At 34.0% G+C, this 26,132-nt stretch overlaps 2 protein-coding genes across 6 annotated transcripts in view; both read left to right on the top strand.

Annotated features, from left to right (window-relative positions):
- LOC142615706 (uncharacterized) overlaps positions 1-25,562 on the top strand; it is a 31,202-nt gene extending 5,640 nt beyond the window's left edge. For 3 of the 5 annotated variants that reach the window (XR_012840834.1, XR_012840833.1, XR_012840832.1), the window contains 6 exons: positions 4,491-4,994; positions 5,098-5,247; positions 17,891-17,989; positions 23,192-23,227; positions 23,354-23,781; positions 24,825-25,562. Coding sequence is in view for 2 of the 5 variants with exons in the window: in XM_075788474.1 (XP_075644589.1) it covers positions 4,491-4,994; positions 5,098-5,247; positions 8,332-8,402 (725 nt within the window). In the remaining 3 variants the exon portion in view is untranslated. Of the gene's footprint in view, positions 1-4,490; positions 4,995-5,097; positions 5,248-8,331; positions 8,446-14,468; positions 14,567-17,890; positions 17,990-23,191; positions 23,228-23,353; positions 23,782-24,824 lie in introns of those variants that run through there. The other 2 variants (XM_075788474.1, XM_075788475.1) reach the window with 2 other exon arrangements.
- On the top strand, positions 23,416-25,433 carry LOC142616516 (uncharacterized). The gene is made up of 2 exons (XM_075789353.1): positions 23,416-23,781; positions 24,825-25,433. Exons 1-2 carry the CDS (start codon positions 23,416-23,418, stop codon positions 25,431-25,433), a joined length of 975 nt encoding a protein of 324 aa, XP_075645468.1.
- Positions 25,563-26,132: the final 570 nt, after the last annotated feature.

Here is a 26,132-nt window from a genome sequence, read left to right as displayed (position 1 = left end):
TTCTAATATAACAGCTTAAAGTTTACAAATTGATGATAAACTAATAGCTAAAATAATAACACTGGAGTGGTTGCCATTGTTTCTTTGCTGTATTCGGTGTGGTTGTGGCAGTGGTGGTGGTTTCGGTGAGTCTTTGCCCATTTGGTCACTGATAGGGTTGTAAAGAAATAAACTCTCTCTTAATAACGATACGGCATCGTTTCTTTGTCTCTTGTTTCTTTTCTGTAATCCTAATGACACCGTTTCCATCTTTGGGCTATTATTTCTTCACAAAACGCTGCCATTTTCTTTAGCTTCTTTTCTTGTTTTCTCTTTTCAACTTTAACAAGGTTCAATTGGCCAAAATTGGGAATTAACATTAATTTCCAAGCAATATAATTAGTAGACACTGTTACAAAACTATATTTTTTAGTAACATCTTGAGTTTAAAAGACTCAATTTTGAGCTTATAAATCGAGTCTCAAAGACTCGATTTCTATAGTCCGATTACGTTTGATGTGACATTTTTTTCACGTGGCGTTCACCTAAAAATCAAGTCTCTAAGGCTCGATTTATAACCATTAAAACGCCCTTTACACCTTCTCATCATAGATCATCACAGAAGAAAGAGAGAAAAAAAAAAACCTAGAAACAGAAACATGGGTTGTAGTCAGTCGAAGATCGAGATCGGAGTGTGTGGCTTCAAATCGGCGTGGGACCATGGGTGGGTGGGTTTCAAGTCGACGTGGGTGGCTTCAGATCAGCGTGGGTGGCTTCAGCTCGGCGTGGGCCGTGTGTGGTCGTGGGGCCGATACGGCGAGAACTCAGTTTGCCGCTTCTCGGATCTCGCGGGGTCATCCTACGGAGGAGGAGGTGGAGAGCTTGGTTGACGATGGTGAGGAGGAGGAATTGTGGCGGATTTGGCGGGGAGCATCAACGAGCTTTGCTCCGATTCAGATATCCATCTGATTGTCTCAGGTTTTGGATTCGATTCCGGATCTCGCGTCTGGATTTTTCTACGCTTCATTTGCTTCAACTCTTCTTCTTCTATGTTGAAATACAGGTTTGAGATCATAGACTCCATTGAAGAAAACTCTCTTTGATTTGATTTGGGTTTCTTAAATTTTTTTTTTTGGGGGTATTTCTGGCTTGTACATAACTTAGACTTAAATTTTTTTTAGCTTATAAATTGAGTCTTAGAGATTCGATTTCTAGGTGGACGCCACGTGGAAAAAATGCCACATCAGGCGTGATCAGACCATGGGAATCGAGTCTCAAATACTCGATTTATAAGTTCAAAATTGAGTCTTTTAGACTCGAGATGTTACTAAAAAATATAGTTTTGTAACAATGCCTATTAATTATATTGTTTGGAAATTAATGTTAATTCCCAATTTTGGTCAGGGTCAATTTGTGCGCAGAGAGAGAGAGAGAGAGAGAGAGAGAGAGAGAGAGAGAGAGAGAGAGAGAGAGAGAGAGAGAGAGAGAGAGAGAGAGAGAGAAATGGGTATGGTACAAGCAGTGATGACGGTTCTGATTATTGGGTTATGAAGAATTTAGGGGGGTGTTGGTTGGGGTGAGGATGGATGAATGAGATACCTGTGCATATCCAAATTCTATATAACTGTAAATTATGAGTCTGATTTCTTTAATATGTAACCAGCTGCCTACTTTCTTGATCGTCTTGATCGATAAGAAGAGTGTCGTAAAGAAATGACTCTCCAAGTGTTGCTTGTTCAAATCATAGCATTCCTATCTTGTGTTCCATGGTTCTTTTTTTTTTTTTGGGTGAAATTACCATTTTAGTTCATACATTTTGGGGTTATAGTTAGTCTCTTTATTTGAATAACAATCAATTTAGTCCTTGTTATTTTCAATTTGCAGTTAATTTAGTCCTTACTGAAAACTCATTAACGAAAAAATGTTGACGTGGTAAACAAATGACAAGTTGGCAGACTTGAAACCTACGTGGTGATTAAAAAAAAACTGCCACAGCATATGAATGGAAAACACAAAAAAAAAAAAAAAAACACAAAAATCAATTAATTTCTAAATCAACTCTTAGTCCATTTGGTTGGGGATGAAAAAATGGGAGGGGACTAGATTGATTTTAATCAAAAATAAGAGACTAAATGAGAGGATAGAAAATGGGGAGATGATAGAAAGGTGGATTGATAGAAGAGATTTTAATTTTCCTAGTTGGCGGGTGAAAATGTGGAGGGATAGAAAATATTTTTTGTTTGCTTGAGAAAAAAAATGAGGGATAGAAAATAGAATCTATATAAATTTTCTCATATGCCCTTGTTAAAAAAATGATGCCTAATTAAAAAAATTACAATCACCCAAGTTTATTAAAAAAGAAAAATAATGTCCAATAAAAAAGTAATTTTTTTATTTTTTATTTTTAAAAAACGTTATAGTTGAAGAGCAAAACGCCTTAAACAAACCAAACACCAAGACTAAAAAGACAAAAAAAAAGAAAAAAAAAAAAGAAAAAAGAAAAAGAAGTGAAGTAGTGTAACGTCCATAAAAAGAAAAAAAAGAAACAAAGAAAATGTGAGATGAAAGGTAGTTTAGTTATTTGACTACAACTACTCTTCTCCTCTCTAATTTCTCTCTAAATTGGGGAGGTAGCATTTTGGTAAGACCCAAATATTTTCTAAAGAGCCCACCAAAAACAAGTCTCTCCCAAATATTTCCTCTACAACCTCTTCTCCAAAAAAAAAAAAAAAAAACTCTACAACGTTTCAAGCTTTCTCTTACTTTCATCTATTTTTGAGGTTTTCCTCATTTGTTTGTCTTTTAGCTGCCTCTCGTTTTACTCTTGCTAAATGGTCATGTACATGCTTTTTTTTATCAATGGCATGTGTATACTATTTTCATTCACGTTGTTTTTTTTTTTTTACTGGTTATGGTAGGTCTTTTTTTTGTTCTTTGGTTTTTATTTTTTTAACTGGGCATTATTTTTGTTTTAATAAACTTGGTGGAATTATTTTTTTGGTTGATTTTTTTAATTGAGCACAATTTTTTTTAATAAGGGCATATCATTCAATTTATACCTACTTCATTTTTAATCCTCTCATTTTTCTTTTCAACAAAACATACGAGTTTTCCAATTTTCTATTCCTTCCCCATTTTCCATCCTTCCATTTTTTCATCCCTCCAATCTATGGGATGCGTGGTGGTTGATCTGAGAGTTTTGGATTTGGTTGTGGTGGACATTGTGGCTGTATAGGGTGGTTGCTGCTGCTATTGTCAGGTTTGGCTTTGGGTTTTCGTGGCTTGGTTTGGCCATAGTCAGTGGTGGTTGTCACTGGGTGTATTGTTGGCTGGGTTTGGGCCGTTTGGCCACTTGTGGTTTAATGGATGAGAGGTAAAGTAAAAAATGAAAGATAGGGTTTATTGTCAAGTATGAGTGTAAAAATAAAGTAAAATGCTAAAGTCACAAATTATTTTACATTTTTTTTTACAAACTACTGATGTGGTAGGTAGTTATTGGAAAGTAAAAATGTGATTTTAAAGTTGGTCTCATGAATTTGTAAATTTTAGTAATGAAACTTGATGGACCTCATAGATACCAATGCTTTGAGCTAATCTAGTTGGAAAGAACTAGTTGGTTTTGTATTAAATACAATTGTTTTAGGTTCTTCGGGGAAATCTAGTGATCATGTTTGTTTATATTTTTGGTTTTTTAGTAATTTTTTACTGATTAAAATAAAATTTATGGATTTTAATATAAAAATGATTTTTTAAAGAAAATTTTAATGGTGTGGAGAACAAAGAGAAGTGAAATATGAGATCCTCGCACTCTTAGTTTCTCACTCCTTTAATCACCAAAAAAAAAGAAAAAAAAAGTAGAAAAGAAAAGAAAAAGAAGAAGATGCAATTGCATCACGAGAAGGTAAGTGAATACACACAATCATAGAGGAGAATGGTGTGCTTGTACTTTTAAATAAATTAAGGGAAAAATAATGGATGCTCTAAAGGCATTGGTTTCGAAAATACTTTTAAAGTCAAAAAAGAAAATACTTTTAATAACTTTTTATGGAAAAAGAAAAAATTATTGGATTTTTTATAAACTTTTTTATATTTTTATAAAAGTGGTACTCAAATTTTCCTAACATTGTCCATTAACACAAGTTCCAAGGGCACCTATTATTTGTACCCACAAATTAAATCCGAGAAAGAAAGTATTATAAACATTAATGCAAATTCATGGATATGTATTCTTTATCCTATTCTTTGTGTTTTACTTTATACTCAACCAATCATAATAAAAATAAAAATAAAAATATAGAAAGTGATAAGTTCCTGTCTCACTTTTTATGTTCTAGTTGGTACTATATCTTCTTTAATCGCACTATATATATATTCTGGTCGAATTCAGGCACAACTCCTGTGAAAATAATATTATTCGTTTAGTCAATGAATAGAATTACCGTCTTGGAATTGTGCTATTAGATACTCCAAATATTTTGAATTCTATAGTAAAAGTACTATAAACTCGGCAGAGATGGAGGACGATGAGAATGGTCACTTCAGTCAGTATGTATCCCTCGAAAAACATATCCGCAGAGGTGATTGGGATGCTGCTAATCAGGTCATTAGCTCCAATCCGGAGGTAGCGACTGCAAAAATTTCAATTTTTGGAAGAACGGCTCTACACATTGCTATCTTTGAAGGACATGTGAATGTTGTGGAGGAGTTGGTAAAGATAATGTCGGAAGAAGACTTAAAAATAAAAGATGCAATTGATTTTAGTGTTCTAGGTTATTGTGCTATTGTTGGAAACATCCAGATGGCAAAATGTATAATTGGGAAGAGCTGGACCTTACTTAGCATTGGAAGTCGAAGCGATAACCTCATTCTAGTTGTGCTAGCTCTTACGAATAACCCCCATGGAATAGAAATGGCACGCTATCTCTATTCTGAAACTCCTCTAGAAGATCTAATGCCAAGAAATGGCATCAACGGTGCTACGTTTATTACCTGGGCTATTTATTCCAAAGCTATTGGTAAGAACTTCAGATTCAACTATATTTTCGTATTCATTTCTATGCTTTGAAACACTAGGCATGATTCTCTTTCAATTAATTGCTTATGTTTGCAACTCAATAGATATGGCTTTGGATTTACTCGAACATTACCCTGAGTTGGCTATCGCTCTAGATTACAACGGGCGGTCTCCTGTGGAAGTATTGGCTGGCATGTCTTTTGCATATCAGAGTGGAAATCGGCTCGTATATTGGAAACAGTGGATCTACAACAGTGAGTATCACTCTTTTCTTGATTAGTCTATTAAATTATATGTTATTTTGCTCACACCTTGGAGAGTTAATTAAAGAATGTTGTTTTTATATAGTTATTTTAAAACCTCGTTTTTTTTTTTAATAAAAAAAAATACAATTATACTTTCACCCAAATCTTGTTTTAGGTGAAAGACATAAATTATATTGATAACTGAAAGTATACAAAGTAAAAACTCTGTGCATAAAGCCAAATAGGGGAAAGACAATGGCTATAGCAGTAGGAAGAAACTACCAAAAAAAAAAAACATGGAGGAAACATAGTACAAGTAAAACCTGAGCAGACGAAAGTCACAAACAAAATCAAGAGCTTCGGTGTGCAGCCATGAGCCTCAGATGACTGATACTCATCCAAGAAACCAAGGGCTCCATCTAAAATGGATCTGGGGAGGGCTTGAAATTTCTTGAAATAAATCTTATTCCGGGCACTCTAAATTGCCAAGACATCACCGCCCAACATTCCACATCAAATTGAGGAAGTCTGTCCACCATCAACCTAAATAAAGCGAAGAAATCTTGGATAGCATTGAAACATTTTTGAATCTTTTCCTAACACAAAGCCAAATGTTCCTTGCAAATGGACATTCCCATAGTAGGTGGCCTACAATTCAAGTTCCTGGTAGCATAGATCATAACATGTGTAGATATCGTATTTTGCCTACCCTCAATTTGCGTGCCGGACTCCAAAAATTCTACAAATATTAACTTTTCTCCATGGGGTCACGGAAACACCTAGATTGACGTGACGCAACCCGTTTAGGCATCGGAGCACTCAAAATGCTGTTTTAGGTCCAATTGACCAAAATGCCCCTAGTCAACCTTGGGTTAACCAAAAGTCAAAGTTGGTCAAAATTATCCCAAAACAACATTTTTCATGTTTCTACCTCAAACCCGAGCTACTTGGAGATTTTTGTCAACTTTGACAAAGTTTGACTTGAGGTTGACTCTCAAAGGCACCAAAAACCCTAATTTTGATCCGTCCATTAGAATGGATTGGGGTCAGCATCATTGCAAATATTATTGAATTCTCTTTCCAACTACTATTCATGGGTCAAAATCGAAGTTAAAATAGTTGAGATATCTCGAAAACCGGGCGGAGCGCGTTAGTACACTTCTCAAGGTCATAACTTTTGATCCGACTATTGGAATTTCAACTTCTTTAGTGTTTGGAGTTTGGAAAGATCTTCAAACATGCATCCAAAGTCGAATCAATTGACCCCTGATAATAATTAATTCAATTATTCAAGTTGATCAATTAGATAAAATTACATGCAATATTATAGAGGCACAAACAAATCAACAATCTAAAATAGAGTGCAACGGAAATTAAATTTGACACGATGATTTGATTACAAATGGGGAAAACCTTCACAAGGAAAAAACCCCACTGAGTGAATTTCAGGTTATCACTCCCGAAGAATTCACTAATCAAGGACAAGTGGTTACAAGTATATACTTTAAACTATATACTAGCAGAATCTTGCAACTATATACTGACATACAATTGAACCTTTACTTTAATCTCCAATTGGATTTGATATTGAAAAAGCCTTCTCCTTTGCATGAATCCCAATACGTGATTGACTTCTTTGCACAAATCCCACTACATGATTTACTTCTTTGCACGAATTCCACTACATGACTGACTTCTTTGCACGAATCCCAATATATGACTGACTCTACAGCAATCCTTTTGATTGTTGTAGTCGATTTGCAGCAACTTCACATAAAAACACCAATAAGATCTTCAATTGTTAGTGCCAGAGACTTTGCTTGGCACAGAACCCAAAGGCGAACAAGTGTCGCAACAAGATCCCTTTCTTCTATTTTCTAAACTCATAGGTTCAAAAGGTAGAGGCTAGAGTTTCAAGAAGAAAATTTTATGAATCAGTAGGGTTAGGGTTTTCTTTCTCTATCACCTTATTTAAATAGGAGCTTAATAGGTCTTTTAAATGGGCTCTCTTATTCCTATTAGGTTTACACATACCCATAAAAAAATAGCCAATTAGAATAAAATGTTGTAGGCTGAATTCTGAAATCCCGTATCTCAATAGATTGAGAGGTATCGAACTTCCTTAAGTCTTGATAGATCAAAGGTGTCGAGCTTGGTATCGGGACTTGCAGATTAAGCTTTTCTTGAGCAGTTTCTTGAGTATTTTTCATATCTTCAATATTTGCACTTGTTATACTTCTTCAAAGTACTTCGTGATAATCTTGAAACCACTTAGAACCACTCAATTACAAGTAAAGTGCATTTTTCAGAGGATATGCCAATTAAATAAAGATATCCCTAATGATCTCCCCTTTTAGCAATCCGTGACAAAAACCCCCAAGAGTACAATGAATGTTCTAGAATACATTATACTAATAAGCACACAGAAAATAAGTCTACTATAATACTTGAACTCTTGAAAAACTTTGCAAGAAGAGAGATCCATGTTTGAATATGACTTCATAACCTGTCATTAACTGAAATACTAAACAAGATACATTAAGGCATCATGTGTGAAATGTAAGACAAGTTATATAAATGCAATCCAAGTGCAAGAGATAAGAAAAGAAAAGCATATGTGGTACAATAAGAGAACATAAATTAAAAGAAGTGGCAAAAGCTTCATCATCATCTCCGAGGTTAATTAATTCAATTACCCAAATTGATTAATTAGATTAAATTACATACAATATTGTGGAAGCACAAACAAATCATCAATTTAAACTAGAGTTCAGCCAAAATTAAATTTAACATTGTGATTTGTTTATGAATGAGGAAAACCTTCACAAGACAAAAACCCCACTGGGTGAATTTCAAGTTACCACTCTCGAATAATCTACTAATCAAGATCAAGCGGTTATCAGTATAAGGAATTTTACCACTACCTAGCCTATTCCAAAATACCAACCTATAGTTGAACCGTTATTCCAATCCCCAATTGGACTTGATCTTGTAGAACTCTTCTCCTCTGCATGAATCCTAGTATGTGACTGACTTCTTTTCACGAATTCCTTTACGTGACTAACTCTACAACAACCTTTTTTATTGTTGTAGTTGATATGCAGAAGCTTCACATAAAAACACCAATAAAATCTTCAATTAGTGGTGCCAAAGACTTTGCTTGATACAGAACCCAAAGGCGCACAAGAGTCGCAACAAGATTGAGAGGTATCGAGATAGGTATCAAACTTCATTAAGTCTTGATAGATCGACGGTGTCAAGCTAGGTATTAGAACTCGTAGATTCAGATTTTCTTGAGTAGTTTCTTGAGTATTCTTCTTGTCTTCAATATCACCACTTGTTATACTTCTTCAAAGTACTTCATGATGATCTTGAAACCACTTAGATCTACTCAATTACAAGTAAAGTGCATTTTGTCATAGGATATGTTAATTACATAAAAATATGACCCTAACACACTTGTTAACATTTAGACTTGCAAGTATTTATATTTTTATAGATTTGCATACTTAATGGATTGCTTGGATGGAGGGGGAGGAGAGAAGAGTAAATGGGAGGGGTATGATTTAATGAACCTTGCTTAAATGTTTTTTAAGAGGGGAAGGGGAGGGGTTTTAAGGGATTTGGAAGGGTATCTTATCCCTCCTAACCCCTCTTTTTTAATTCTCCCAAAATGGAGAGATTTGGAGGGAGAGTGGAGTGGAGGGGGTTAAAAAAATATTTCCTTTAAGATGTCAATTTATATTTATTTCTTTAAAAATTAATAAAATAAGGTCATTATTGTCAATTTATATGAAATTCTCCTCCCTTATCTCTCCCTACTTAATTTTTAAAACATTCAAACAAGGTGAAGAGGTAATCATTCGCATCTTCTCTTATTTACTCCTCCCACTCCTTACTCTCTACTCCCCTTTCCCTCCAAACTTCCAAACAAAGTGTAAGAGTATATATGATTCGTAGAACGAAAAGCCATATTAGAGTTATCAAAAGTACTTTAATGAATCAACTTGACCTTTATACTATGTTTGGAAGTTTGGAGGGAGAGGAGAGGAGAGTAGAGGGTAAGGAGAGGAAGGAGAGGAGAGTAAATGAAAGTAGAAGGGAATGATTACCCTTTCACATTGTTTGGTTGTTTTAAATCCCTCCCCTTTATGTGAATGTTTTCAAAATGAAATAGGAAGAGGAGAGTGGAGGAGAACTTAAAAGAAAAATTGGCATTTCAATCTTTTTTTTAATCCCTTATGTACTCCCTTCTCTTGCCAAATCTCTCTAATTTGGGGGAAATAAAATGTGGGGTTAGGAGGGTAAGATACCTCTCCAAATCCCTTCAAACCTCTCCCCCGTCCCCCTCTCAAAAACATCCAAGTAAGGTTTGTTAAACTATATCCCTCTCATTCACTTTACTCTTCTCTCCTCTCCCTCCATTCAAACAAACTATTAAGGAGCTCATTCTTTTATATATAAACATAAACAAAGTACATCACAAATATGTTGTTTGCAGCCTTACAAAATATAATTGAGATATATATATATATATATATATATATATATATATATATATATATATGCTATTAGTAACTAATTTGTAATCTAAAAATGTGATTTGTAATCTCATGCATAAATTGCTCCATTTTTAAAGAAATACAAAGATGATTTGTTTTCCTTTTTACATACTTACTTTTTAATTCTTGAAATTTTTTTTAATGGTGATATAATCAATTTTTTTTAATATTCAATATTTATAAATAAACATAAAAATTTAGTTAGTATGAACATATGTTAAAAATCATAGTTATAGTACTTTAGAATATGGTAAACTTCTCATTGATGTTTATACTTGAGTTAGTAGTAAGTTTTGGTAGGAGAATCTGTATTAGTTTCAAATTAATTTGAAGTAATTATATTAGTTTCAAATTAATTTGAAGTAGTTTTGTATAGAATTGAACTGGATTCAAATTAGTCGGAAGTAGTTTTGAATGGGATGAAAATATTTTTAAATATAATAGAAATTGCAAAAAGTTAGAGTAGATTGTAAATATAATTTGGGGTATCTAACATAAAAGAGTGGATTAGCATTTTTTTTTTGAGCTTCTACTTTAATTGAATATATATATATATATATATACACACACACACACATAAATGCATTTAAGAATAATCACAATTAGATATATATGAAACTTTCTCTCTAAATCTAATACTACCAACATTTGTTTTTAAATTTTTGTTGGTCCTTAAAAAATCATGTAAGGATATTATACTATGGAGTATGTTAGTTGGTAATTCTTGATTACCCTATTATAGTAAGAAATAATAAGGTAGTTTGCTTTTACTTCTTAATTTAATTCATATTAGTTTGTTATACAATTTTGCTCAATCACAAAAATATTTATTAAAAAAACCATTAGTTTTTTCTTTCTAAACATTATATATATATATATTAGAATCAATAGTTCAGAGTGGAAGGATTTAAACCCTAAATGTCTTTATTGAAAATACAAAGAAGTGCCAACCAGTTGAGTTATAAGGTTCTTGAAGGTTTGAAATAAATTGTGTGCTTGAGATAGTTCAAAATGGACTTGAACTAGTTGTAAAGTTTATATTTTTAGGTTGGCAACCAGGAAAAAATGTAATATTTTAGAACTTAGTTTGTCTAGTTAATTAAAGTTGAAATTATCTTTGGAACAAGAAAAATGTAGCTTAGAACAAATGAAGACTCAAGTAATCAGAAAAGTGGACTATTGAAGACTGCTTTTCAATTGCAGGCTTGACTAATCAAGACCCACTTATCTCGATTGATTGAGATTCGTGCAGATTGCGAATCTGGTTTTCTACTTAGCTATTTATGATGGATCTTAATTATATATAAATACAAATCCTAGAGCAAATTTTTGCACATTCAAGGGGGTATTTTCTCTACACAAATTTGGAGATTTTCCACACCCTTTTAGAGCTACAGCTAGAGACCTTATGCAAACAACAAATCTAGTCATAAAGCAAAGTTGTTGTATCCAATTAGCCACAGTTTTTGATCTAAATCTTTGAATGGAGATCTCAAAGTCACAAACTCTCCAGTTTGTGTGCAACAATTTCACAGTAGAAGAGTCTGTAGGTTCAAAGTTACATGTGGTCATAACCGGTAAGTACTATTAGAGGTAGCAGTAAATTTAGGGTTAAGTTTATTGTACAAACTTCAATTCTATTAGTAAAATGTTGCCTTGAGGATTATTTAGGTTAAATCTTCCCCATCTATGAAACCACAATTTCATAAGCTTCCCAGGTCATGCGGTCTATGTTTGTTTGATGTTTTAATTATTTTAATCAAAGTTGATTAATTTGGTGATAACTGGGGTCTAAAACCCTAACACTAGTGTTAAATTGGATGGACACTTAATACTACAAAATTCAGGTGAATTTGAAATCTAATTTGGGAAAAATTGCAATAATTGGCTTAATTAAAATTTTTAATTTATTAATACTAGAGTTTTTTTAAAAGAAGTTAGTACACATTATTGAAAAACAGAAGCAAGACTAGCCAAAGTTGGCTAGGAGAATAGAATTGATGTGTGGTGGAACATCTTCCATCCACACCATTAGACAACTAACATGTCTATCATGTTTAGCGAGGCTATGAGCAACTGAATTACCTTGTCTGTGAATATGAGAAACACAAAAGGAATAAAAGGAAACCGTAGAAAGGTTTGCCTCAACGATAAGGTGACCAAAGGAAGAGAATGATTCATCTTCGCTACAAAGAGCTTTGATGATAATCTCTTAATCACCTTCTATATTAACCAAAGGAAGGCTGAGGTCCTAAGCAAAATTGATAGCTCTCACAGCAACCTTGGCTTCTACATCAGTAACGGACTGTGGAAGTAGAACCTTTTCTTACATTGACGCTAAAACCAGCCCTTGAGAGTCATGAACCACAAACCCAATACCTAGCTCCCCTAAATCTTTAAAACCAGCACCATCGAAATTGACTTCAACCATAGGAGAAATTGGAGGGGACCAACAAACACAATCTTTTTGAACAACTGAGGAAGTAAGAGATGTCCCTAGGTTGACTCGCAGGAAATCTGTCTGGATCTGTCTGGCCATTAGGATAATATCTGTGAGAGGGAAGGGTTTATCTTCAACCCGAAGTCCATATCTGCGAAACCACAGTGTCCTGATAAACATAGCAAATTGATCTAAGTCTTTATTCTCATTAATAATTTACTGGACTAGATCCAAAAACTTAGGAAAGTGTTTTGTTCGGTGAAAATTCCAAGTCAGGTCAGGCTCCTACACACCAAAAATTTCAAAACAAAGCCAAATTGCATGAATCATGTCCTCAGGTAATTGTTTACGCTGCTCACATGTGTCTTCAGCTAGAACATTCTGACGAACCAGGTTGATTCTGACAGGAAGAGCATTTTTACAGGCCCTCTAGAGAGAACTCTTAATTTTATTCAGAACTTTGCAACTCCAGACATGTTTCCAAACCTCTTGATACTGGCTCGTATTGGAAGAAGTTTGTGACTCAAATGCTCTATGTTTTGAAAGAAAGTTGTATCCTGACTTTACTGTATAAACACCCGAAGAAACATAGGGTCAGACAAGCTTGTCCTCTGAAAGTCCTTGCCCGAGTGGGATTTTCTTTATCAATTCAACCTCTTGATTTGAAAACAATTGATGCAATAGGTCCACATTCCAAGTATTATGAGTAGGTGAAAATAGAGAGTTTACTAAAGCTTCAGAAAATAAATCCACTACATGAGATTGGATTTTAGGATTCTCCAAAGATGGGAGCCATGCATCCTTCCATATACTAACCTTGGCCCCATTCCCTATCCTCCACCGTGCACCCCTCAATAGAACATCCCTATCCTTTAAAATGCTATTCCATGCATAGGATCCGAAATTTGACTTAGCCACTTCCATAATAGAACAATTTGGAAAAAAAAATCGAGTTTTGAAGATGCGATAACTAAGAGACCGTTTATTGTGGAGGAGTCGCCAAACTTGTTTAGCTAGGAGGGCATTATTAAATAGGCTGAGGTCTTTAAATCCTACACCTCCATCTAATTTCAGTTTTCAAAGAGTATCTCATTTCACCCAATGAATCTTGCAATGATCTCCTCACTGTCCCCACCAAAACTTTCAGATCAAACATTCAATTTCATTACAGAGACCCAGTGGTAATTTAAAGCAGCTTATAGTGTAAGTTCGAATAGCTTGGACCGCAACTTTAGTTAAAACTATCTTCCTTTGACACGAGCTTTTCTTCCTAGCCTTGAAGTTTGCGCTAGACTCGCTCTTTTATGAATTCAAAACTAGCTTTTTTCTTTCTCCCTATCAAGGATGGCAAGCCTGATACTTCTCAAACTGTCTAATCTCTGGAACTCCCAATGCTGTCTTGACAAGTTGTCTAATACTATCTAAAGTAGATTTACTAAAGAAGATAGTCGTCTTACTTTTGTTTATCTGTTGCCTAGAACAATTACCATAGGTATCCAGAACTTCAAGAACTTTTTGAAACTCCTGTTAATTAGCTTTGCAAAAAAGAAGACTATCATCTACAAATAAAAGATGAGTTCATTTGGGTCTATTCTAAAAAGAGAAAAACCCTTCATTTTACCCAACGTAGCCTCCTGGGATATCAAACCATGAGCCCTTCTGTGCATAGTAAAAAAAGAAAGGGAGAGAAAGGATCTCCCTAACGGATGCCTTGAGTTGAATTGATCAAGCCTTTTGGCTCCCCATTAACCAGGATGGAATAGGTTACAGTCTTAACAAAAACCATCATTAACTTAATCCACTGCTCCCCAAAACCCATTTTTTCATCACAGCTTCAAGATAAGACCACTCCACCTTATCATAGGCCTTATTAATAGCCAAATAATCATCCTTCCCTTTATGTTTCTGCATGCTATGTAAGTCCCAAAAGCAACCAAAATATTATCATAAATAAGTTTGCTTTTAGTAAAAGCACTCTGATGTTCCATTATAATATTTGGTAGAACATTTTTTAGCCTATTAGCTAAAACCTTCGAAAAGATTTTATACAAAACGTTGCAAAGACTAATAAGTCTATATTTAGAGATAAGTTCGGGGCTTTTTTTTCTTTTGGGATATAAGGGTCACATATGTATGATTCAGATGAGATGGAAGTGTTGCAGTATTTAAAAAAATTGAGAATGGATTGAATTATATCATTACCAACTAGCTGCCAATAATTCTTGTAGAAAAGAGGAGGCATACCATCGAGACCAAGAGCCTTTAGGGGAGCCATTTGTTTGATCACCGCCCCTACGTCCCAAGTCATGTAATCAACAAATATTTGAGCGTTCATGTCATCACTTATTATGCTTGGAATGGAATCAATAGTGCTCCCTGTTTGAACCGGGTTTGATGATGAAAAGAGAGCATGGTAATAATCAACTATTAAAACCGCCACCTCTTCCAGTGACAAGAACCAAACACCATCACAGTTTCATATCAAGGTAATGAAATTCTTTCAACTTTATTGAGTGGCTCTACTGTGGAAATATTTAGAACTTTTATCCTCATGCGTTGCCCATTGAGCTTTTGATCTTTGAAACCACACGCGTCTCTTTATCCATAAGGTCTTTAATTTCATATTTTATTGATAAAACCCAAAAGTTCAAACCAGTAATCATAGCCTCCTTCTAGGCTTCTTTGAGTAAATCTCTCTTCACTCTCAATTCATCCTCGACATTGCAAAAATTCTTTTTAACTCCATCACTTCAATTTTTTCCCTCACTTGTCTACCTTATGCATTGTTAGAATAAATGGGTCTGAAGATACCTGTGAAGACCAAACTGCTTCCATAGTGTCTATACACCCCGTGTTAGAAAGCCACATCTCCTTGAAACGAAATAATTTTTGGAATCTGGAAGGTTCCATACTAGACGGCACTATCTTGAGAGGGCTATGATTCGAAGAGTTAGAGTAAAAGTGATGTACCCTAGTCCCACCGAAATTCATAAGCCAATCATTATTAGCACGCCCTTGGTCTAATCGTTCCCAAATTGAGTGTCCATCAGCAAAGAGTTTCTACCAAGTGAATTTCGACCCAACAAACCCAAGATGTAAGAAACCACATTCATCAATTGTATCCCATAAGAGCTGCATTTGGTTTTAGTTTTTGTTTGCCCCACCAAATTTCTCTAAATGACCGACCAACTCAATGAAATCACCAGAGCACAACAATAAATTCCAAGATTCACGTATCATCGTTCCCCATAAAAACCAATAAATCTCCATGCATCATCGCTCCCTTTATTCACTACAGCCCATCACCCCTGTTATTTCTTGGAAAAAAAAAACATATTTTCAAAATCCAAAATTTTCTTTATTTTTTTAGCCTTGCTTCATCCATCCATGTCTCGGCAATGAACACAACGGAAGGATCTTTTGTCTAGTCTAATTCACCAAGCTTTTTTCTCTATTCGTAGGTTCCCAAGCCTACGACAGTTCCAAACTAGGCAATTCTTTTGATTGTTGGCTTCCGCCAATTCAAAAAAGGTCCTGCCATCACCCTTAGAAACTTGTATTTTTTTTACTAGGCAACTTAGGATGATCTTCATCCATTTTGTCTCACACGTTTCCCTAACACAGTAGCATGCATAGTAAAATCATCTGAGTTATTTTTTTGAGCCATTTTTTTCCATTTGCGTGGAACTAAATTCCCATCCAAGAGAGTATGTGTGCAGGACTCAGAAGGAATACTACGATTAGGATTCTCTAGGTTAACCTCATTAATGCTACTAGAATTTTCTCCATCAAAAGAATCAGCCAAATGGGGAATAGATCCCGAAAATAACTGACCAAGTAAGGAAAGTAGAGGGGATTCAAATTTCTATAAGCCCGAATCAATCTCCTCTATTTGAATTTCGAAAGTGTCCTTCACCGGGGGGGGGGGGGGGAAGTCATAGACTTAGGGATATTTGAAATATCTTTAGGTTGGCAAATATTCTCTGTATGGGAATATGCAGGATATCGCCATTTTCCACCGCTATTACCATATTTGTAACTTGGAAAAAGTCAAAGCTTAGCGCACCAGCGTGAGCACTGGAAGTGCCGCCATTGGGAGGAGGTGGGCAACTTGTGCCACCCTGAGACCTTGCACTTGACTTCTCTTTTTTCTCCTTCTTCCTAGCTTCATAGTAACCAAGTACTATTACCACATTTTTCCTAGACAGGGGGTTTGAAGGTGCTCGGATTTATGGCCCATACTCCTAGTTCCCCAAGGAAAGAGTTCCATTACTCTCTATCCAAAGATCACAGTCTTTATCATTGTGGTTTAAGCACTCATACCAATAGCAGATATTAGGCAAGCGTTTGTATTTAAAAGAGACCCAACGCTCGGACCCTTCCCCTAGAGAGATCACCCGACCCCGGCACTAAGGGAGATTAAGTTAATTAAATTTTTATTTATGAATATTTAGAGTGGAAAACTTAATCATCTATTGAACTTCTTTTTTTTTTTCTCAAAAAAAAAAAAAGTTTTATCATATTCTTATAAAAGGGTCATGCTAATAGGTACCTTTAGGACAATGGTTAATAATCCATTTTAGGAAAGTTTTGACACCACTTTTATGAGAAATGGAAAAAGCTATTAAAACATTAATTGTTTTTTTTTTTCCATTTCCCATAAAAACTTTCCTTAAATGGATTATTAATCATTTCCCTAAGGGCATTCATCAGCATTTCCCTATTATAAATAATAAAAACTAGTTGTTAACTTGTGCGTTGCATGAAAAAAATAAGAAACATAATAAGTAATTTCAAAGAAAATGTGTGTAAATAATAAGTATTAACTAATGAAATTTCAAAGAATATGTGTATAAAAAAAATCATATGAAAGTTAATTAGTTTGTTTAAAGTTTGATTAGCATAATTTATTCAAAATTTATTTAATATTCATTTGTCTAAATCTTGTGAAACAATGAGTTTTGGTTGTTTTCAACTAACATATAACAATTTAGCACTTGTTATACCTCTAAAATTTAAAACCTAATAAAAACAAATATTATATTTTTAACATAAATAAACGTGAGCTTCTAAAAACTTATTTAATAACTAGCCTCATCACACGCGCTTTGCGTGTTCGATGAGGCTTTTTTTTTTAATTTTTCATTAATTTCAATTTAAGGTTTACTTATGCATTTAGAACTACGAATACAACCAGGAGTGTCACAGGGCTAACTTCAAAAAATGAACAAATATTACATGTTTATTTTGTAGCAAAAAAAAAAAAACTTGTGTTTGTATTATATATATATATATATATATATATATATATATATATTTATTTATTTATTTATTTTAGAATCTAATTTATAAGTGGATAAAGCAATTTGAAAATCAATGGGAGAGTGGCCTATTTTTTAGGCAATGTTTTAGTGGGAGTTAGAGTTGTATTTTTACTGGATTGTCCTTTAATTTTGTCTTTACTTAAACATAGAGGTATATGGGTATTTTTGAACAAAAAAAATGAAGATCCTAAATAGAGGAAGTCCCTTAAATAGTAGTATAGATATTAGAAAATTAAAAAAAATGAAGTATTCCAATTTTATTTTTCTTCATCATTGTTTTTTCTTTTTCTTTTTACATGAGATTAATTGGTCACTTCTACTGCAAGGTATATGCATTCCACTGGCTCATGACACCAACCAAATTCCTATAAGCGTCCAAAAATCAGAGATGGAAAAATGCGGTCAAGCAAGAAATATTGGATGAGGTAAATTATTGTCAATATTCTTCTTTTTCTTCTTCTTTTGTTCAATAGGAATTTTGGTCTGTCACAATAAAAATAATTTTTTGGAAGAATTTAATTTTTCTCACCTAATAAATAGTAATAGCCTTATTTTATATTAAAAATATAGATACAACAACAACGAAGCATTAATCTTAAAATTTGGTGTCAACTATAGATCATCAACAGATTAAATTGGGTCAGCCACATTAATTCTATTCTTCCAGTCTATTCTATCTAAAATCATGCTCTCCATTACTTTATTAATTGACATGTCCTTTTTTGTTACTTCTTACCGTCCCTTCGTTTTGTTTCTACTTTTACTAAAGTTGTATTTCATGTACTTTGTTTTAGTTCTACTTAAACAATATGTAGATCAAAATTATTTTTAGCTTGTAACTATCCCACAAAGTAAGGGAGGAGGTGGTTATGTGTAGGATTTAACTTCTCCATCTTCCATACAATGTGACAAATGTCTTCTTGTTTATTATCTTCTTGACAAGTGTCTTACACATTACATTTGTTCCCAAGACATATGCCATGGTTACAAAACTTCCACATGTTATGCCTACCAAGTCACATATGTCATTCTCTCTACTAATATATGTGGCTTTATGCCAGCAAATAATTATAGATTAAATTAAAAACCATATCTTCGTCTTAAAATTATTTTTATGGTATAAACACTATCATCATTCAAGAACCTTCCAACTCTTTGCGTAATGTCCTGTTCCACTCATTGTTTTTAAACCCGGACCTGACTGGCCGATCCAATCGAGTTAACTAGGAATTGGTCCCTGGACTGGTTTTATAAGAACTCGGTTCATCCATGTCACTATTTTGGTAAAAATTGATGAAAATATGTTGGTGGCAGGACTTGAACCTACTCTTAGCAAGTGAAATAACATGTCCGGCATGCAAACTATTGGGTCACGCACATCTTGTTGGTTAGGAATGAAAAATTAATAAATATAATCCAATTTAAGTATCAAATATATTAAAAAATTAAATGATACATCACGATTTGACCTCAGTTGAACCTCGACCCAACCTTAAAAACCTTGAACTTCTCGATTTTCCGGTTCATTAAACGGTCCGAGTTTCAAAACCAGGGTTCCATTACCATAGACAATGCTAAGGGTGAAAGAGTAACATTGATTAGAGTTTGAAGTGCTTGATCTCTTGTCTTCCTTTGTTGATAGAGTGGATTCTCACCTTTTAGAGTTGTACCACTCTTATCTAGGAAATACTTTTCAAGATTTAGCTATGTACCATCAATAAAATTGAGCAAGGAGTATGATCAAAAGAATGGAAAGTATTATTTGATACTTCCAAAGCACAGAGTTAGAGCTATCAAGCTTGATATAAATAAGATTTGAAATGTGGGATAGAAATAAATTTGGTGTTTGTAATTGTGGTTGAGAACTTGTGGGATTGAAGTTATTTGTAGCTGATTAGCAAGGCCGATTGAATACAATTTGAGACCTTAGACGAAAGCTTTAGTTAATTGAGTTAATGTTACAATGCATAACATTAACTAAATCAATGGTTAATAAATTTTATTGAAGTGATATTTAAATATACAATTTGAGGCGATTGTATATTTAAATATCACTTCAATAAAATTTATTAACCATTAATTTAGTTAATGTTATGCATTATAAATTTTTTTTTTTCATTTAAGTGCATTATTCTTACATTTTCATATAACTAATTCACTTAAACGCTGTTAGGGATATAACAAATTTTGTCACATAGGCATTACAGACTAAAGCGTCACCAATAAATAAAAAAATTGTTTCAACCATTCATTTATTAAGTTGTTTAAGTGGTTCCAAACCACCAGTCTATTTTATTCACATCATTTTGTAAGTATTTTTTAGTAAAATTTGTAGCAGTTTTAGCATTTTTCATTTACTTAATGGTGATTCGTTGGATTTCTATTAATCTTTTTTTTTTGGTGAGAAAATGCTAAAACTACTACAACCTTTATTACAAAAATATTACAAAATGACGTGGAAAAGAATGTAATTGGTAGCATTTCAACAAAATAATAAATGAAAATATAAAATTTTTTTTTCCTAGTAGAAAGGGGGTAATTTCATAAAACACAGGAACAACACGGTCATAGGCCACCCTAGCAGAATCAAGACTTAAAAGCAAGGAAACTTCTGTCAGGGGGTCTAAGAAAATTACAAAGTCTTGGGAGAGCAAAGCTTCCCTTCAAGCAAGTGCATTAGCACACTTGTTTGCCTCACGATAACAATGTTTAATTTGGACTCTAGGAATATTTCCTAATTCGGTCTCACAATCACTCATTAAAGCATCAATACAATTCTGATGGCCATCTGATTTTTGCAGAAGATCAACAATAAGCTTGGAGTCCAATTCAATGATCACAATAGGAAGCTTGAGAGCTATGCATGATCTGAGTCTATCACGTAATGCCCATAGTTTTGCAGCCACGCTAGTCGAAAAACCCACATTCTAGCATAACCTTTAAGCCATTCTCCATTATCATTTCGGATTAGTCCTCCACCACCCGCCTTCCTCGGATTGCCAAGTGAAGAGTCATCCGAGTTAAGTTTGAATCAGGCAGGAGGAGGAAAGAGCTAACTAACTGCAATCTTTGGTTGGAGGTCTATTTTGCATTGATACCAATGTAAGCAAATTTCTTTGCTTTTGCGAGGACTTCTGACATTAGATTTCGCTGCCCATTCTCATGTCGAAACACCACACCATTCCTATTCAACCATAAAGTCCATATGCCAAAAGAAAAGATGATACCCCATCTGATTTCCAAATTAGGAGCGGTTTTAGAGTTGCAGCAATTCTGTCTAAGCCATTCAGAAGTGTTTAAACCAAAGAAAATAGAAGCAGGCATTGGAGGAGATAACGAGTTTCAAAGGTTACAAGCAATATGGCAATCTCTAAGAACATGCAAAATGGACTCCGAACCTTCCCTATACAGCTTACACATAGGTGAAACTTCCATTCCCCTTGCTGTAAGAACAGTACTGACCAGAATACTCTTGTGTAAGCACTGCCACACAAAACACTTGATTTTTGGGATAGTGAAGGCCTTCCAAATCCAGTCCCCATCCAAACAGCCTGTGTAGTGCCCTTCCTCTTCCATACTTGCAAGTTTATAAGCTTCTTTCACTTTGAAATTCCCACTCAGGGAATAAGACCAAGTGATGCGATCCGTATTTCGTGCATAGAAGGAAATGGGGGTAGCCTTAATTTCTAAGATCAATCTGTCAGGGAAGGAGAAAGAGCATCCACGCCAAGTCCAGCTCGAGAGCCCAGTCACATCTTTTAAGGCAATATGTTCTTCCCCCCTTGTTAAGGGGTCCTGCAATTAAACTCCGAAGTAGTCCTCTGTCCAACCATTTATCGAACCAGAGAGATAACTTGCTGTCCTTGCCAACAACCCATTTCGCTCCTTTTTAAAGACCGATTCACCCTTTCGGATAGCAGACCAAGTAGCTGAACAAGACTCGAATGAACGAGAATTGGACGACCTCCTCGGGGTACAATACTTGTGGGAAAGCACTCTAGCCCAAAGAGAGGAAGGCTCAGTATGAAGTCACCAATTTAACTTGGCTAGATTGGCAATATTCTTAGCTTTGGCAGCTTGGATACCCAAACCTCCATCTTTCTTAGGCTTTGCAATTTTCTTCCAACTCACCAAATGAAGCCTCTTCTTGCTTTCTGACGAACCCCAAAGAAAGTTGCGACTAAGTCCCAATGAACATATAAATTAGTTCTTATAATTGGTAGTACAATAATTTTTAAGACCCATTTGTATTTTCAACATTAATCATTTTTTTTTTTGGCATTCTTAAGACGAAAAAAAAATACAAAAATTGTTTGAGTCATATTTTATGAATTGGCATATTATATGATAAAATGTACTTTACTTGTAATTATGTAGTTCTAAGTGGTTTTAAGAACAATATGAAGTACTTTAAAGAAGTATAACAAGTGGTATTATTGAAAATATGAAGATTACTCAAGAAACAATACAAGAAAAGCTGAAATAGGTTGTCTTAATACCTAGCTCGACACCTCCACTCTATCAAGCTTTAATGAATTGCAATACATACCTTGATACCTCTCAATCTATCGATGTATGCAAATTCTGAATTTGCAAATCTATTTTTTGGCCCATGATGACAAGTCTTTTCTAGGGTTTCATGTTCTAGGTCTCTAGAGGATATAAAAGCTTTTTTTTTATTTTTTTTATTATCTTAGCTATCATCCTAGACACAAAGACCACTATTGAGATACACGCATTTGTGAAGCTGCTCTTGTACGTCTTTGGGTTATGTACCAAGCTTCTTTTAGATCTACAAGCATGAATTGAAGAACTTTGCATCAAACAACAACAATCAAGTTGTTGTGCAATTAGTTATTGATTGAGATTCGTGCAAAGGAGAAGTTTCTACAAGATTAAGTATAATTGGAGATTAGCATAAAAGTTCAACTGTAAATTGGTATTTTGGGATAGGTTGGAACCATTGGGTAGTGGTAAGATTCCTTATACTTATAACTAGTTATTCTTAATTAGTGGATTTTTCAAGAGTGATAACCTGAAATTCACCCGGTGGGGTTTTTGCCTGCAAAAGTTTCCCATTCATCAACAAATTATTGTGTCAATTTATTTTCCACTACACTCTAGTTTAGATTGGTGATTTGTTCGTGCCTTCACGATATTGCATGTAATTTGGATAATTAATTAATTTAGATAATTGAATTAATTAACTAGGATTAATATATTTTTAACCCAACAAAATTGAAAAACTCACATTTTTTTTAAATAAAAAAGTACTTATTCGCCCTGGCATTTGGGGGCAACTTATTCGCCTAAGTTGCCGAGGTCTAGGGTCGGCTAGTGATCAGTTGAAGAAATGGAAACAATTTCTGGTTCTTTCAAGGCAATGGAGATTTGATTCTCTACTCTGCATGGATTTTACAGTTCTATGTATACTGTAAAGCACGTCGATAGCTTCCTCTAGGATCTAACAAACTTCTAACTACTCGAATAAATACATTACAAATCTACATTAGCAAAACTAATCTTGGTAGCAATGCGTAACCTACTAACAGCGACCCTAACTAACTGTTCTCTATTCTTTTTAAGTATGCGTATTTGATTTTGTTTTTTCTTTTTCCACTTTGCAGTTCGAGGATCTGTTTGGAATCTCCTTAAATTCCCGGGTATGATACATTTAGTCAATTAATTTCATATCTTACTCATGGAGCATTGTGGTCAACTTCCTTTTTCTTCATTTTTTTTTTCTCTCTCATTTAGTTGACTAAACATTGTTTTGATTATTGACTCAGAAATCGATCAAATATATGAATTGAAGCTTCTTCACCACCAATCCAAAAAATTATTACTTCGCATGTGCGAAGTATTACCAGGTTTGAATATTCACCAACTAGGAAAAGGTAAGGTTATTGAAGCCATGATCAAAGCTGTCAAGCAAGGGAGAGTTGAGTTTGTTACCGAAATGCTAAAAGCATGTCCTGACCTTGTATGGTATGGTGAAAATTCCACGAATCGAAGCTTATTTGACTTGGCCATTCTTCATCGTCAGCATGAAGTATTTCGCATCCTATGCAGATCTCCTTTAAACACAATAATTAGTAAGATTGATAACGATGGAAATACCATATTACATATATCAGCGATGTTCGAACCTTCTGCTAGACGTAATACGGTTCCAGGAGCAGCTTTTCTTATGCAAAGAGAAGTACAATGGTATAAGGTATAATACATATATCCCTCACTTTATTTATTTATATATTTTTAATATAATTTCAATGATGAGTTGTTTTCAGTTCTCTTGTGATTAATTATCTGACACTCTTTGGAAACTCTATTCTAAACTACAATGTGAGAATGCGTGAGTGAATAGGAGACTAGGGATCCACGTAAAAGTCAGAATGTGCGAGGATAACTACTACTTCAATATCCCACCAATAAGATAAAGAAAATGAACGGAAATAAGATAATTAAAAAAGGGGGAAAATCATAAATTGACAAATACGAAATGGAAGTGAAATGAAATAGAGTAAAAGGTTGGGTGGTTTCATATTCTGATTCCTATAAAAAAAAGTCATTAAATTGTTAAATTAAAATAACAGTATAATTTAATGTACAGAATATAAAAAGTGGTTATCTTTTATAATATTTAAACTATCTATAACATTGTTTTCATTGATTTGATATATTAATTTTAGTCCTTTTTATGTAATTTCACCTATGAATTACAGTAGATAAAACCTATAGAGTACCATAATATTATAGTTTATCCTATTTACTAGGCCTCTCTCCCCAAAAAGTTAAAATAAAAAATAAAAATTCCTAGACACTAGGCCAAATAGGCCTAGGAGCCCAAGGCCAAGTCGTAACTGTCATGATTCGAAGTATCACTACACTTTATTATCCTTACATTACAATGCTCTACTTGTATATACTTGCATATCTAGGTATTTTTGTATAAAAAAGAAAAGTATTCTTTCACACTCATTCACATCCACTATTTTATAAGTATATCCATAATTGATGTAAAATAGCGCATGTGTGAAAATCAAAAGCCATATAAAAGTAACCCTTATACCATACACAAAACTCAACATGCTAACTTTCGGGCATTCAATCTTTCTCACTTTTTAATCCTATAAACTTTTCATTTATAATAGATAGAATCATTCTTAAAAAAAGGAAAAAGATGCAAAGTTACAAGGTATTTAATATTTTTTTTATATCTTAATTATAGTCTTATGAGGTTTTGTTTAATAAATGCAGGAGGTGGAGAGCATTGTCCCTCCTTTCACGTTAGAATCTTCAAATGCAGATGGTAAAAGACCTCGAGAATTGTTTACAGAAAGCCATAAAGAGTTGGTGAAAGAAGGAGAAAAATGGATGAAGGAGACAGCATCTTCTTGTACAGTGGTAGCTGCTCTGATTGTTACCATTATGTTTGCAGCAGCAATTACTGTTCCAGGTGGCAACAAACAAGATTCAGGCTTGCCAACCTTCTTAAATGAGAAGGTTTTTATGGTCTTTATAATATCTGATGCTCTGTCTCTGCTTTCTGCCTCAACTTCATTGTTGATGTTTCTTGGCATCCTCACATCATGTTATGCAGAGGAAGATTTCCTTAAATCCTTACCCAAAAAGATGATAGTAGGCCTTTCCACCCTTATCCTCTCCATAGCAACCATGATGATAACTTTTTGTGCTTCTCTTTTCATTATTCTACCAGGAAAATCACGGGTGGTCATTCCTATCATTTGTCTTGCTATTGTTCCAGTTACCCTATTCGCATGGATGCAATTTCACCTTCTTTACGACATGGTCATTTCAACATATGCATCAAGGATCTTAGACAAGAAAGCGAAGTATGGGTCGTAAGTTATTTGTGGTGTAGGGTGATGTTAGAAATTATTATTTTTACTTTGTTTCGAAAGAGAACTAATGAACTTTCCTCTTGTGATGGATATTGTGTGTTTTTTTTGTTTTTGTTTTTTTCATTTTAGACCTTTTTTATTATCTTAAATCAAATAAATCATAACTCCATTATATATTTTCATTCTTTATATTATCAATTCAATTTCTAATTTAGTTATTTATTTTGAGCAAGGATAGTATAATTCCAAATCCGTTAAGTCTCATCCATGATAATTCAAATGTAGATCTTTACCTTTTGAAGCAAAGGTAGTATAATTAAGATACAAAAGTATCAGTATCTATCACTAGATAATAAAAAAAACTGATTGAGAATATAAAGGACAAACTATTCTATACTATATTAATTCATGTCTGAATGCAAAGTTATGGTGACATTCAACAATTTATTTTGTGTATAAAAATTGAAGAAAGTAATTTTTTTTTTTTTTGACAAATGAGGGAATCAACATCTTCTATCCCACACTTCCTATAGAACTTTGTGTTCCACAAATAAAAACCTGACCTCTGTCCGCTTATTTAAGCAAATCGAAAATCTATGCTTATTCTTATTTTAATTACCTAAAATAAATATATAGCCAACACATCCCACTACCCCCACCACCAGCAGTAGTAGCAGAGGTTAGCGACAACAACAACGCCACC

This window comes from Castanea sativa, chromosome 11 (assembly GCF_040712315.1).
Source record: "Castanea sativa cultivar Marrone di Chiusa Pesio chromosome 11, ASM4071231v1".
Taxonomy (NCBI): Eukaryota; Viridiplantae; Streptophyta; class Magnoliopsida; order Fagales; family Fagaceae; genus Castanea; species Castanea sativa.
This window is presented reverse-complemented; position numbering and strand designations above follow the sequence as displayed.